Consider the following 14,375-nt stretch of genomic DNA (forward strand, 5'->3'; position numbering starts at 1 on the left):
AAAAATTTGAGGCTTGAAAACTTTATTCTATGATGTGTATTTTAGTCATCACTTCCAGAATTTCTCATCTAATAGCAATGCCGAAAAACAGCAAAACTCAGTGTTATGCTTCAAATATCTATTTGTGGTAGGGTTTAATTTATTACTGTCACCATTTACAACCAGGAACAGTACTAACCTGAAATAAACTACAAAACAGTCTGTGCTTGTCATAAACAAGCTATTTCACAGTCCCATAATAGAATCCATATAATGACAGAACCATCTATTTTTTTTGTTTTGTATTTGCACAAGCAAATAAACAATACTCCAAACGACAACTTCACAGAAATCTCTGACAAGTATTCTGCCACTGATAACACCAACTGCACAGTATTGATTTCATGATGAGAACTTCAGTACCTTCAAGTCTACCTACCACAGATACCCTAAACCAAAGCAAGCAGGTTTACCTTAACTCAAGGAAGTGGACCTTTTCCCAGTTAGTTCCTTAAAAATGCTCATGCTAGTCCCATACTATTTATGGAAAACACTGTGTAATAAAACCATGCAGCCTTTCAAGTCCAGGAAAGGAGCATTCTTTTAAGAAAAAAACACACTGATTAAAGGGTAATGTTTTATTAAAGATACCTCTGTAATACTATACTACTAAAAACGTGGACCTTACATTACACGTTTTGAAATAAGAGAAAGTATAAAAAACATGACATAATGTGTGTTAGTAGAGCAGCGTGCCATACTACCAAGCAAGACATGCTGGAAGTACACAAGAGAGACCCATGACAAAAGAGTATCTAGCAGAGTATAACTTACAGGCAGGTTTCTTGCTGAGTCCAAATAGAGAATAAGCAATGCAGAAGAAAGCCCATCATTGGCTTGGTCTTTATCAGCTCTAATGCTTGTTAGCACCTAAACCAAAAACATACTGTAAGCCTTTCTGAAAAATCAAATAATGTTATTATTTCTTTCCCATTCCTGAAAAATATTTTTAAAATGTCTCCCAAAATGCAAACATTCACAAATGCACACTATGAAGCATACAACCAAAGTTTTCAAAATTCATATATATATATTTCAAACCCAATTCCTAATTAATTGTTTTTGACTGGACAGATTATGATATGATATTTCACTTCATCTCTCAGGCTAATGAGCTATTAGCTAATACTCTCAAACCTAACATTAAGAGAAGAGGACGACAAAAGCATTTTAAAATCCCTTGGCCACAAGAGTACATTGGCAGTCATGACTGGTTTGAGATTTCTAAAGATAAATAGCTTGGAATAAAGTTACAGGTTTACACAAATTCACAACTACAGAATTATACTAGTTAACAATAACAAAAAAAGACCCAACACCAAACAAAACAAAACCCCCACACAACAAAAAACACCCCACAACAATTAAGATTAGGATAAAAGTAATGTGTTCCTTTAATACCTTGTCTAGATTTTCAGCAGTTGGCATCAATGTGAGCCATTCCAGTTTTAAATGCAATTTTCCTTTGGACACTTCATCCAAAGTAAACCACTGAAAGTTAAGCAAAGTAATGTGAAATAAACTGAAACCAGACAGATACACAACTGCAATTGCAGCTCAGAACATTTAAGGAAATGCTAACTCCACTAGAAATCGCATAGAGCTGAAGTCTGCATAACCTGAAAAGATCTGATTGTTTAAACTGTCCTATTTCACACTAAATATAACAACACAGAATAACAAAAACTGCCATGCAAACCTCTATGTTATATTGTAAAATTTTTTTTTAAAATATGGAGAGAATTCTTTAAGTTCTGTAAACATGTTCTGGAAATACAAACCCTGCATAATGTTACTATAAAATCTCTCTTCTCTTACATACAGGATGAAAATTAGTCTGTTAAGTCCGATAATAATTAAACCAAACAATTAACTATCTCCTGCAAGAAAAAGCTCTCACCAAATACATAGGTTACTGGTTTTTGCATTTACCAACTAGTAATCTTAAAATCCGAAGACAGAATAATGGCATTATTCTTCAGATTTCACCAATTCAGGTATCTCTTAAACCACTGTACTGATCATCAGCAATTCTATTTCTATAGCATTAAGGTTATTCACGTATATACAGGAACTATCCCCAGGAAAAAAATAATAGTACAATAACTACATATACAACATATGGGTTTTTTAAAACCAAAGCTTACTGAACACTTACCTCATCTAGAAGACGCTCCTTTTCAACTTCAATTAAATCGATCATCAAACTAGAAAAAAGAAAAGAATACGTATTTTAGCCAAGAAGCAAAAAACCTAACACAGAACTCAAACCCCACCCTGTGCTTGCTGAGTCTCCAGGCTTCCACTGAGATCAAAAGAGCAGAATACTATTCTTTTACCTCCTAAGAGAGGAATAAGTAGGGAATGAAATGGCTGAACAAAGATGAATGCAGGGTAACAGAAAATATACCTATACTAGAGAATATTTTGTAGCTATGAGGGCAACTGGCACAGTACGGCTCCCATACACCTGGCCAAACTCTCAAAATGGCGACTACATCCAAACTACCCACTGGAAATAGCCCCTGGAGGTATGCTGTGACCAAATTCATGCCTTGGCATTGTCTGGGAGAGTGCTTGTTCACACAAGCTAAAAATGTATCAGGGAATCTGCTAAAAATTAAACAAGGCAGACAACTGCATGCCACAGCATGAACATTTGTCATGGCTTTTTATTTTATCAGTACTGATGTACACGCTATGCCACTTCCTCCCCCCAACCACTTCAGTGTAAGATTACAGAAGTGCAAAGAAAAGAAGCCTTTGTACTACCTACTTCTTTATTTTAATGAGAAGAGAAGTAGGTACTGTTGCTCCTGTTAAGAGAGAAGGAGCTGGAAAGATAAGGGAGTTCTACTCTGTATGGAAAGCAACAATGAGAAGCTCCAAAACTCTGCAAGAAATAAAGGTGACAAATTACTGGAGAAAGAAGCTGACTAAAACCCTGAAACGTTTATGGGTAAACACTTAGTTTACCAACTAAGTTTACTACCTTTAAGGTAGGCCTATGGAATTTAAGAGTGAGTAATGTTTGAAAAAGCATTACAGTAAATTTTTTTCTTTAATCTAATAGTTAACATCAGCTTTTAGAGAAAAATAAACTGCAAGATAGCTATTTAAAAACTATGAAGATGAGGAAGATACACAGTTTTACAATTTACAACTCTGCCTGAAGAAATAATTAAGACTTTGTGTTAGCTTACAAACATCAAAGCAGGTAGGGCACAATCCCTAACGAAAAAAATATCCCCTAAACCCAAACAAAACAAAAAAACCCACCCAATCTTTTTTTTTTCCTGGGTACCCACAATACTTACCATATTTTTAAAAAAATATGTGAACATACAGATGTGTATATACACACACAAGCACATTTTTATCTACATATATGAAGCAATTAGGGAACTACTTACTGCCATAATTTTGATAATACAGTAATTTAGCAGAACTGCAACTGCGATAAAATAAAATAGTAATAATAAAGACTACATGAAAATATTCCACCTCTTTTAATACCTACAAACATATTATCCGTGACATTCCTTTATGTTATGTAACAAATATCCATTACCTTCCCAGGAAGTCATCTTTATCTGGGTCTTCATCAAAGAGCTCAATCTCCAGCTCCTGTCCTGGATGTTCATATACTAAGGCCTGGAAGTACAGTAAGATGGCACTGTCAACAGTAAAACTAATCAGCTTTTTTAAATGGCATAGTAACAGTAAAACATTGAACTGCAGTGTACTTGTGTATTAAAACTTATCAATGAGCAAATGCTTTAAAAAGATGCAATTAATGAGTAGAGCAAGCATAAGAGCTTTTTTGATGTGATTTGCTAATGTTGGCTTTAATAGACTAGACTGCTCTTCAGAATTACTGATGCTTAGTCTAGACAAAAAAGCGTATACATCAATGGAGAATTTCTGTTTTGTTACAGAACTTTGGGCTTTTAGAGGGAAATATCAAGAAGGTCCTCCAGGAAGTCCCCAGAGTATCACCTTCAACAAAAGAAACTCTAGAAGACAACTTTACAGAATGCAAAAAAAGATATTTTTATTGGTTATACCTCATAAACTTCATTCCATTTTGGATTGAGATTTTCTTTTATGACTTTGCTTTGGAAAATCTGGTTGCCCACACGGATGATTCCATAAGGATCTGACTTTCCCTTGACAATCCCTTTTAGGTAAGTATCTTTCCCCTCCAGGTCCTGAGCTTCTATAAAGTGTATCCTTAGAACACCCTGAAAAAGGAAAAGGTAAGTTTAGGTAGCAATTTGAAAGCTTCTGTGTCATCACAATTTATGCAATATGTGTCTTATCATTTCCATTGTGATTTCCTTAACATGAAAATTAGTTTGGATACACTGTAAATGGAGAGATATCAATGATGATCCACATACACAGCAGACCTAGCATGCAAGATATTCCTGAAAACAAGATTTCATCAACAAGCAGAAACATGCCAGTTATATCAAGAAATGCCATGCTACCCGAAGTGAGTAACAATAAATAGTAACAACTGTCAAGTGAAAAGCACTAACAATGATTTACAGCGATAATATAAAACTTACGCTACTTATTTAGTTTATACAGTTGAACTAGATTTTAGCAAGTAATATATTATATCTTAAAATATGTTTAAGATTCTAACATAAACTAAAAAAAAATCCTTCTTGGCGTTATTATGAAACATTAACTCAACAGAAATTATTTATAAATTAATTAAGTGACTGGATTCATGATAACTTGTACTACTGCAGTAACTCTAGAAATTCACACAGATGTACATATCTTTAGCGGTTACTACTACACAAAAAGCTAAATGTGAAATTCTTAGTATTAACTGAAACATGCTTACCTTTGGTATAGGAAACCGCAGCTGAGCAATCTGCACTTCACTGACAAGGGGGACTGTAATTCTATTTGGAAGGACCAAGTAGTTGGATATTATATCCAATATTATTGTATCTGATAAACCACTGTTGGAGAAAATAACCCTCAGTTACTTCATAAGAATTAACCATGTTACATCACACTAATATACTCCTTTTGCTGCTTAACAACCTAAATGGAGAATATATTTGTCGTTTTAGGGGGGTAAAGACACATCTGTTTTTTGAACACTTCTTTTAAAATAACGGATTCTTGCAAAATGGCCACCAGGTGGAAGCAGCTGACACAGAATAGCAGAAACCACAGAGATGACTATAAACTTCTCATTTCCTTGCCACCACCAAGTTCTCCCCTCACCCTCGCCTTTTAAAGCCACCCAGGGCAAAAGGCTATTGCATAAGTTTTCTTGCCTGCATTGCATATAACCAAGCAGATGTTAACTGTTAATCTACTTTTGTATTTCAATAATGATTTAACTGTCTCTGAAAGTCTGGCTAACCGTTCCTGTATTGTTATGAAACAAGTTGTCCTCTTGAGCTGGGAGGACCACCATTTAAAACAGAAAAACAAAAGAAAACATACTCCGAATAAAATATAGCCTAGGGAAGCAAAACAGGTTTTGTTCTGGCAAAAAGGGAGTGGCAGTACAATCACACTGGTAATGAATCATTTAAAAAACCCAACCCCACAGTCCTCCAGAAACACAGAAAAGAGAAAGATATCCGAAGCAACAAGTTCACCCAGTTCGGTCTGAACTGACAACAAAGCAGTACGCTGTCAGACCAATGCAACAGTTACACATACTGCCTACACTGGCAAAAAGGCTGAGCTGCAGTGATACAATTTGCCATAGGAGACAAGTATCCAGGAAGATTTTAGGGTTATGCACAAAGGTTCAGAAAGAAAATTACAAAAATACTTGAACTGCTTGTGCACTCTTGCTAAAGCTGGTGGAGCTGCTTCAGGGATGAACGATTTCTCCTCCTAAATACACTTTATGATTCTTCATTTACAGTTATGAAATTAAAATGCAGATAGTATTCGATTACTTAGAACATTTTTCAGAAGAAGCACCTGTGTGTAATCGCCTTGAGAAGTTTTTCTAAGACTGGATAAGTAGTTGCAAGTAGCTCTGACTCAGCAGTTAGCATATTTATAAAAACACAAAAGCTGCAATGAAATGTAATAAATATATACACTATATATATGTGTATATACACACACACACACTTTCATTTGGGGAGAAAATTTCACAGTGAGCAATGAAGGTATTATGGTGGAGATGGGTAACGGAATTAAATACAATCTGGCCCACTGATTCACACCAATATTTCATGCCAGTACAGCCTGCAACCCCTTGGCTGCCCACTTCCACAGAAAATATAGATGAACTACAATACACGACAGAACATGGCTGACTTTTTAACGTCATCCAGTAAGATAGAACAGAAGAAACTCAAGGCTGCATCAAGATCAATGGACAGGTCTGTGCAAACCCCTCTATTCTCTGAAAGAAGCAACAGTGGACAATGTTAAGATACTGCTCAGGGGAAAAATTTCCTCTCCACTTCTGTGAATTAATTCACATCTATCCTAAAGAGGAGTCTTCATTCCCCGTCCTTGCTTGCAGAGCTCATCCGATCATATTAACAAAGATTTTCATTCTAAATGAACACCGAACTCTACAAATGTAGTTTCAGTAATTACGACAACTACTATAAGAAGATAATCATGTTGTTTGAAAATAAGTAGCTTCCTTTAGTCATCACTGTAACATGTTGTTTTTCAAACTTTTTCAGTTCCATGTTGGTAATCATAGTTTTCAACTTGTGTATACTAAAAGTTTCTCTAAAATTAGCCAAGAAAATAGACCCCATTGTTTTGTTAGAATTGACTTAAAATTTTAAAATAAACATCTCCACCAGCCTAACATTACAAGGAAAATAAAAAGCTGAGGTGATAGTAACTACACAAGCAACAACCACACTTTTCAAAATACAAATCTGACAACAAGTCTCCAGTAGGTAAGTTTGCTTTGTTCCTGCTTTTGTTAAGTGTCCCTACCTGGCAAGAAGAGAAAGCTTTGCCGTTATGCTCAATACAGCACATGCCTTAAGAACAGATGATTAATGGGAAAAACTAACTGACCTAGGTCAGAGAAAGCATATGAGCAATGCAAGACAGGCAATGGTACCAGAGCTGCCTTGAAAGGTTATCGTGCTCTTAGTTAAGATCACATACATTATGAAATAAGCTACAGGCATAAACAAACCTATCCTGGAGTAGCAAAAGGTTCAGAGATTGACTAATGTTCAAATGGTGCTAGAGCAGATTTCCTTAAATAAAAGAAAGAGCCTGAAGCACTACACAGTCCAGTCACTGGGAGGATTCACAATCCTCTCTGTTAAGATGAAACCCCAACTCTGTGATTCCAAAGGTCAGCCTCACAATTTTACATCAATATATATGCTTGAATGTCACTAAAATATCTGAGAAATTAATATGAAGAATGAGCCAGCATTAATGGAATTTCACACAAAGAAACTGGACTCACAGGAGGCAGCAGATACTCCGTCTCTAAGGAATGAATTAAATTAATTCTAAAAACAACATGAAACTTTCAAGCTGTTTAAAATGTATCGAACCAAATATTAGCCAACTGGGATGCTCCCAGATGGAAAGTATTCTTCAGACATACACAGCAAAAGTAACAACCTTTTGCCATTATGTTATTAAACTAAGAGGTCTGATATATGGAAAACAGAGACAAATCACTGATCAAGCTACAGAGAAAGATGTATCAATTTAAACCCTTACATTGATGCATCACCAATAAACAGCTTCTTAAGACTGTAAAACTCTTAAGTCATTGATGATAAGCACAATTATTTTCTCAGTTCACAGAAATGACAAGTGCAAAATGTTTCACGTATTTTACGTGTCTTCAAGAGCTCAATTTCATTGCAGGAAAATAACTGTCAGGTACCTACTCTTTGCTCTCTATTTAGTTCTACTTATTTTTTAGTGACAGAATAAGCAGCTATGTATTTTTCTTGCATCGTCTTTATTTACACTGCAGAGACAGCACATCTCAGACTACATAAAGTGTTTTTACTGTATCTCAAGCAACTATAATATAATTCATCTTCCCATCATCCACATACCTTCCTGACAGCACTTTAGTATTCTCACAGCCTGGCTCCTCCTTACACAGAGATTTTAATTCCACTCCACTGTAAGCTATACTAATGATGGAACATGAATTACTTGTATGTCCTTCTCCTTGTGGAGTCATATACGAAGAGCAACAGAAGTTGTTAACAGCTCACAGGGAAGCTTCTAGCAGCAAATGCAGAATTTCATTTAGTAGAAGGCATTTGCAAACAGAGTACAAGCAAGTACTTTTGTGTGCAGGCAACAGCAGTAAGATAAAAAAGGTACCTGTGGCAGCAACAATCTCTTCATTGTTCAGCACTGTTTACTACAATATGTCAAGTTACCCTACCAAACCATACAATCTATCTATATAGATAAGAAAAACAAATCCAGCACTGAAGAAATGTCTTGGCAAAACAGAACATGAGTCACCTCGGTTACAGTTTCTATAGAAACTATACCACATCTAGATGGCATGATTTTATGCATGTGTGGCCAAGCTTGGTTGCTCTGGAAACCATAAAATAGAGATACTTAGCTAGAATTTGTTTACATCTGAGGTTTTGTGTTTGCAGTCAGCCAAACATGTAGCCTGGTATAAATCTCAGGAGCCTAGTAAGCTTAGGTACTAAATGTGAGTTTATTAGTGTTATGTCAAAAAAGCAAATTATTACTCAGTACTTGTTTTTTGGAAGCCCTTTTCTCACTCATCAAGAAAATCTCTTTCCTTGGAGGCAGCCTTAAGCAGGCTTGAAAGATAAGCAATTCTTGCAGCCATTAACCTACTTAATGCAAGTTCTAATTTTGAACTGTTCAACTGGGATTCCGTGCAATGGTTTCACACGTCTAAGCAAAGCAAGATCTGTTTCAGTCACGCAAGTGAGCAGTAAAGGATTAATTTAATACCTAAATTCAAACTCATTTTTAAACAATAAAAAAGTAATTCTGGAGTCAGCCAGCTCTTGAGAGTATGGGATCCAATAAAAGGACTAGTCACAAAATCCAAGTGTGTATCAGATCCACCCTTACTCCCTTAGCCATAGTTTCAATATTAAAAAGATCCTGGGTAACTATTACAACTAGACAATTATGAATATACTAATGGATTTAACCTCATCAGGATTGCAATGATTCAAAGCAGCTTCGTTTTTACCTCTACTCCTGCTTTTTTCTTTGGGGTTTTATCATGTACTATTTTGACAAGCTCTGCATAAGCCAAGCATTTTTTCTAGCTATATATGGTCAATATTTTTGCTACTCCATTTGATCTTCACATAATAAACTGAAAGCTTTAAAAGTAAGTACTTGAAGAGATTAGGAAGTTTAATTTAATTAGTGTCTTAAGTATTTCTAACTACCTTTACGCAAGCAACTAGAGAAATATCAGCATACAAAGCCATGAGCCAAGATGTTGTGAACCCACTGACATGAAAAATAAGGCTCTCTGTCTTTCTGCTGCCATATGAGATAGCAGATAGGAAATTCACAAGATTCTGGAAATCTGGAAAGGCTGAGAACACTAAAAAAAGCAGATTAAAAATTTTTTTCGAAATGTTTTTAACAAGTTCTATAGCTGTAAGTTTGTGCATTTTTACTTGTAGTGAAATCACTACCTTCTGCACGTTGAGCAATTTAATGTAATTCTAAATCATGAGATAACTACTCAGAATAATTTAACCTAAAATTATTTAGCTGATGGTCTTCAGATTTTCTGGGGTGTACTTGGGTGGAAGAATATCAAACACTGCTTTACATATACTCACTTCAGTCCCGGAACATCCAGAAGATTGGTCAGTCCTGTCCAGTTAATTTCCAAAAGCTGTGAATTACAGAGAAGGGGTGGGGGGTGGGGGTGGGGGGTGGGGGGGAGAAAAGCAACTTAGAATTCACAACACTGAAGAAATAAACCTGATCACTATAAATTCTGATCAGTGAAGGATTAATAACCAGTTTCCAGGATTTTCTTAAACAGAAACCCAAACTTCTTCCATTCTAAATAATTTTTATCCAATTATAACTTTTAAAGTTATAAAAACAACTCACCATCTTCTTACCTACCCTTCCACACATACATACAAATACACACATGCATGCCCCAATCTACACGTGTACATAGTATCTACTACATACAACCAGTATCAAGTAATGATATGTGATCCTATTTTCTGGAGGAATATATTCATATTCACCATTGACCTGTTATAGATGGACAACTAACCTACATGAATTTGCAGAGTATAATAAACGGATGAAGAATCCCATCTGAGACCAGGAAAATAAGAGATCTAGAAGGCAGGACTACAGAAAGAAAAAAAGACTGGGATTAAGAAGGTGGAAGGAGGACATGACAACAGCTTGCAAACAGAGGAGGCCGTTTTTAATGACAAAGAGAAATTAATTCCACCATGGATGCAGTAAAGAAGAAAGGTATCAACAGGATTAAGTATCAAAGTTAGAAAAATCCTCAGAAATAATTAATAGGGATAATTCATTACTAGATCATATATACTTCCTTCACTGAAATTTTTTACAGAATGTTAGATGTACAAGTGCTGTTTCAGGGCTGCCGGCATTAATAACTAATCCCCCATATTCTTTTCAATCATATAATATTATTCTAGATAACAAAACTAACAAAAAACCCCTAAGTTCCCTTATCTCCCTTCTCACTGAAAACTTTTTATTAACTGCATAGAAGTAGACTGAATATAAGTAGCAAACAAATTCAAACCCATCCAACTACCACCACGCTTCCAAATCCACCTAACCTAATCCACCTAAGAATAGCTGCATGAAAAAGTTAGAGATATTGAGATCCCTCAGATAATAAACTAATTGTGGTGGTTCAGTTAAATGCTGAAACAAACCAACAAATCTTTATAAGAACCCATGTTGCATCTTTCCACAAACAGGCAAGAATGATCACCCTACATACATTTGCTATTAAAAGAAACAACACTAGCAAATACCATTCTTTTAAAAAGGATCTATTAATAGTTTAGTTAGTGATTTCTTTTGTGAATACTTTTGACTAAAGATAACGCACACTACATTTACTTACATAAGGAGCACTATTACTTAATATACTTTTGTAATAGTGGCAAACTATTTCAACAATGTTACCTGTGAAGCACCTAGCCTATCTGTAACAAGCAATCAAGCAGAAAAAAAAATCATTATCCTTTCAATGGAAAAGGTAGCAAGATCTAATAACTAAATATTCCAAAACAAATGGCAAGACGTATCATGGGACATACTGCAAGAATCTACATAAGCCAGCAACATGGCCCTTGCCACAAAGAAGGCTAACACTATCCTGGGCTGCATTAAGAAAACCATTGCCAGTGGGATGAGGGAGGTGATCCTTTCCCTCCACTGACCAGTGGTGAGGCCACACCTGAGTGCTCTGTCCAGTTTGGGCTCCTCAGTACATGGACATACTGGACAGAGTCCAAAAAAGGACCGTGAGGATGACTAAGGGACAGGAGCATCTCTCCTATGAGGAAAGGCTCAAAGAGCTGGGGCTGTTTACCCCACAGAACAGAAGGCTCGGGGGGGATACATGTCCATAAATGCCTGAAGGGAAGGTGCAGAGAAAACTAAGCCGGGTTCTTCTCAGTGGTGCCCAGTGACAAGACCAGAGGCAAAGGGCACAAACTGAAAAACAGGAGGTTCTGAACAGCAGGAAACATTTATTTCCTGTGAAGATGATCGAGCATTGGCACAGGCTGCCCAGAGAGGTTGTGGAGTCTCTGCCTTTGGAGACGTTAAAAAAAGCCATCTGGATATGGGCCTAGGCAACCTGCCCTAGGTGGGCCTGCTTGAGGAAGGGGTTAGACTAGATTACTTCCAGAGGTCCCTACCAACTTCAGCTATTCTATGAGTCTGTGAACATACTAGAACAGAAAACAAACATTTGGTCCTATCCAGTGAGTAAGATTAGCGTCTTCCTAACTATGCTATTCAGAAGGGTGAATAAACCTACAGACTTCAAGAGAATGCTTAAAATTTAGCACTTTCCCTGCTGATACCCATTCAGCAAATTGCTACAGGATTTTTCTTCACCTCCTTTTACTGTATTACACTCCTGTGCCTTTGTATAGTCAGGAGAGCAGCAGACACAGAGACTCCTCTAATAAGGCAATCAAACTCTGGTGGACGACTGAAAGAAGCTTGCTTTCTAACTCCATCAACCAAAAGGAGCCCAACAGAGATCTGCTATATTTCAACATTAAGAAACTCCAACACACTTAGAATAAAATAATTATAAATTCATACAGATCATTATAGTCTATCCATTTGCTTCTCCTAAATGCAATTTCCTAAACCCTTCAGGATATTCATGTTTCCCAGACTCTGAAAGAATGAATGAAAGTCAAAACAATTTTTCGTTCTGTCATTACAGCATAAGGAAGACGACAATAGCTCTCAGAATAAGCTAAACATCATGATTTAGTTAAATTCATTGTCTTACTTCACATAATTTTATACTGTGTGGGTTAAAATGCAGTAAACAAATTTTTGCCAGTTGTATGTATTTTACTATATTTAATTATACCTTTGCATGCACACTTTTCCCCTCGCCAATTACAGAGTACTTCCTTTATCCATCCATTTCATGTACTCATTTTTGTCCAGGAATTATATTCAATATCTCAACAGATACAATAATGATGACATTATGATAGCAGGGGAAAAAAAAAAAATCAATCAACATTTTTATTGTTCTGCTCTAACCCTTAAAAAGCACTTTCCCAAAGTATCCCCAATAAAGCGGTAGCAGTACAGAGAACTGTAATGTAAAGCTTTAGACCCTTCACCGAACTATGAGTAACATGATTCCTGTAAGTTTAATTCTGCAGCTTTAGAAATAACAAGAGCTTTCTGACAAGATACTGCAGAACTGACGCTACTGTAAAAACACGGGCTGATTTTTAAGAGGTTTCCAAAATCATATTTTCCTTCCCAGGCACAGGACTTTACATTTTCCTTTGCTGAACTTCATGAGATTCCTATTGGCACATTTTTCCAGCTTGTCAAGGTCCCTCTGAATAGTAGCACAACTATCTGCTGCATCAACCACTTCTTCCAGTTTCAAGCAAGTAAACTTGCTGTGGCTCCAGTGGTATCTCCAGAAGGTCAGAGGTCCTGTTTCAGATGTCCCGTCTACAGAGAATCACACTAGATGCATATTGAGGGTAACTAAATTCAGCCTAAACCACTACTTCTTCATATACATTAGTCACATCTGAAACCAGACTATCAGAATCAAAAGTGAAACATCCTATCATTAGCAGCTATACAGAGCCCAGTACAGAGACTGCTGACTTTCATCATTCTTCACATGAAAGTGTGAAGATATTGTTCGTCCAGTACCATCTTGTATTCAATGTCTTTCTAAAGATATCTCACTATGAACTAGTTTTGCCCACTTTCTGTTACAGTACTAGCAGGATTATTTTTAGTGAGAAAAGGCTAACCTACCTTACACAAGAAAAGGTATGTATTTGAGCAAATCATATGGAGGAACCGAAAGCTGTGGAATTTGCATCATCACTTACCACGCTGTTATCTGACTATGCATTCAGATTCTAACAAACACATTGAAGATTCAACTAGTACATGTGAAACTTTCCTATATTTCTGAAAACACTAATTTTTAGAAAATGCTTTGAGAGACTTAAGTTATCAGACTCATTTTCAAACAGACAAAAAGAAGGTTAAACCCACTCATTTAGTTTGCTCTAGTCAGTGTTTACACAAAAATTCTGCCTTTCTTCCTTCAAATTTATCTTCCATTAGCATACAAGGCCTCTATCAACTATAGATCAGGCTGTCAGCCAAGCACTTAAAAGAAGTTGTGCACAAGAGATGAACACACATTAGGAAAACAGTTTTGTAATTAGCATTTTCAGCAAAGGAATGCACAGTTAACAACTGGATTGGAAAAGATCTTCAGGTAGGTGGGAGGCTCAGTTTCCTAAGGCACATCTATTTATGGAATGCTAGCAAGGCTAAGTAGCAGTAAGACCTTCCAGAAGTGGATGAGATCTTACTAAAAACTCATAGTTTGAACACTGAACAGCCTTTTTCTTCTTCCTATTTTTGGGGTTTTTTTTAAGTGTTATGATTTCTTTTCTACATGAATGTAAATTTAAAGCTATCAGGTTTTTAATTAGCAAATGCAAACTGTTTGAAATTATTTGTTGTAAAATAGGTATGTAAGCTTTACTTGTACACTTAGTTCTACGATAACAAACGATGAGCTAGAAAACACAGAACAA

At 36.2% G+C, this 14,375-nt stretch overlaps 1 protein-coding gene across 2 annotated transcripts in view; it reads right to left on the minus strand.

The window, feature by feature from the left end:
- ESYT2 (extended synaptotagmin 2) overlaps nucleotides 1–14,375 on the minus strand; it is an 84,418-nt gene that overhangs the window by 21,816 nt on the left and 48,227 nt on the right. For both annotated transcript variants that reach the window (XM_080385842.1, XM_080385843.1), the window contains exons 7-13: nucleotides 9,855–9,910; nucleotides 4,901–5,021; nucleotides 4,107–4,283; nucleotides 3,611–3,693; nucleotides 2,198–2,246; nucleotides 1,441–1,530; nucleotides 814–909 (exon numbers count right to left, since the gene is read on the minus strand). In XM_080385842.1, the coding sequence (XP_080241968.1) occupies nucleotides 814–909; nucleotides 1,441–1,530; nucleotides 2,198–2,246; nucleotides 3,611–3,693; nucleotides 4,107–4,283; nucleotides 4,901–5,021; nucleotides 9,855–9,910 (672 nt within the window). The remainder of the gene's footprint in view (nucleotides 1–813; nucleotides 910–1,440; nucleotides 1,531–2,197; nucleotides 2,247–3,610; nucleotides 3,694–4,106; nucleotides 4,284–4,900; nucleotides 5,022–9,854; nucleotides 9,911–14,375) is intronic.

Source organism: Falco punctatus, assembly GCF_963210335.1.
Source record: "Falco punctatus genome assembly, chromosome: 4".
Lineage (NCBI taxonomy): Eukaryota > Metazoa > Chordata > Aves > Falconiformes > Falconidae > Falco > Falco punctatus.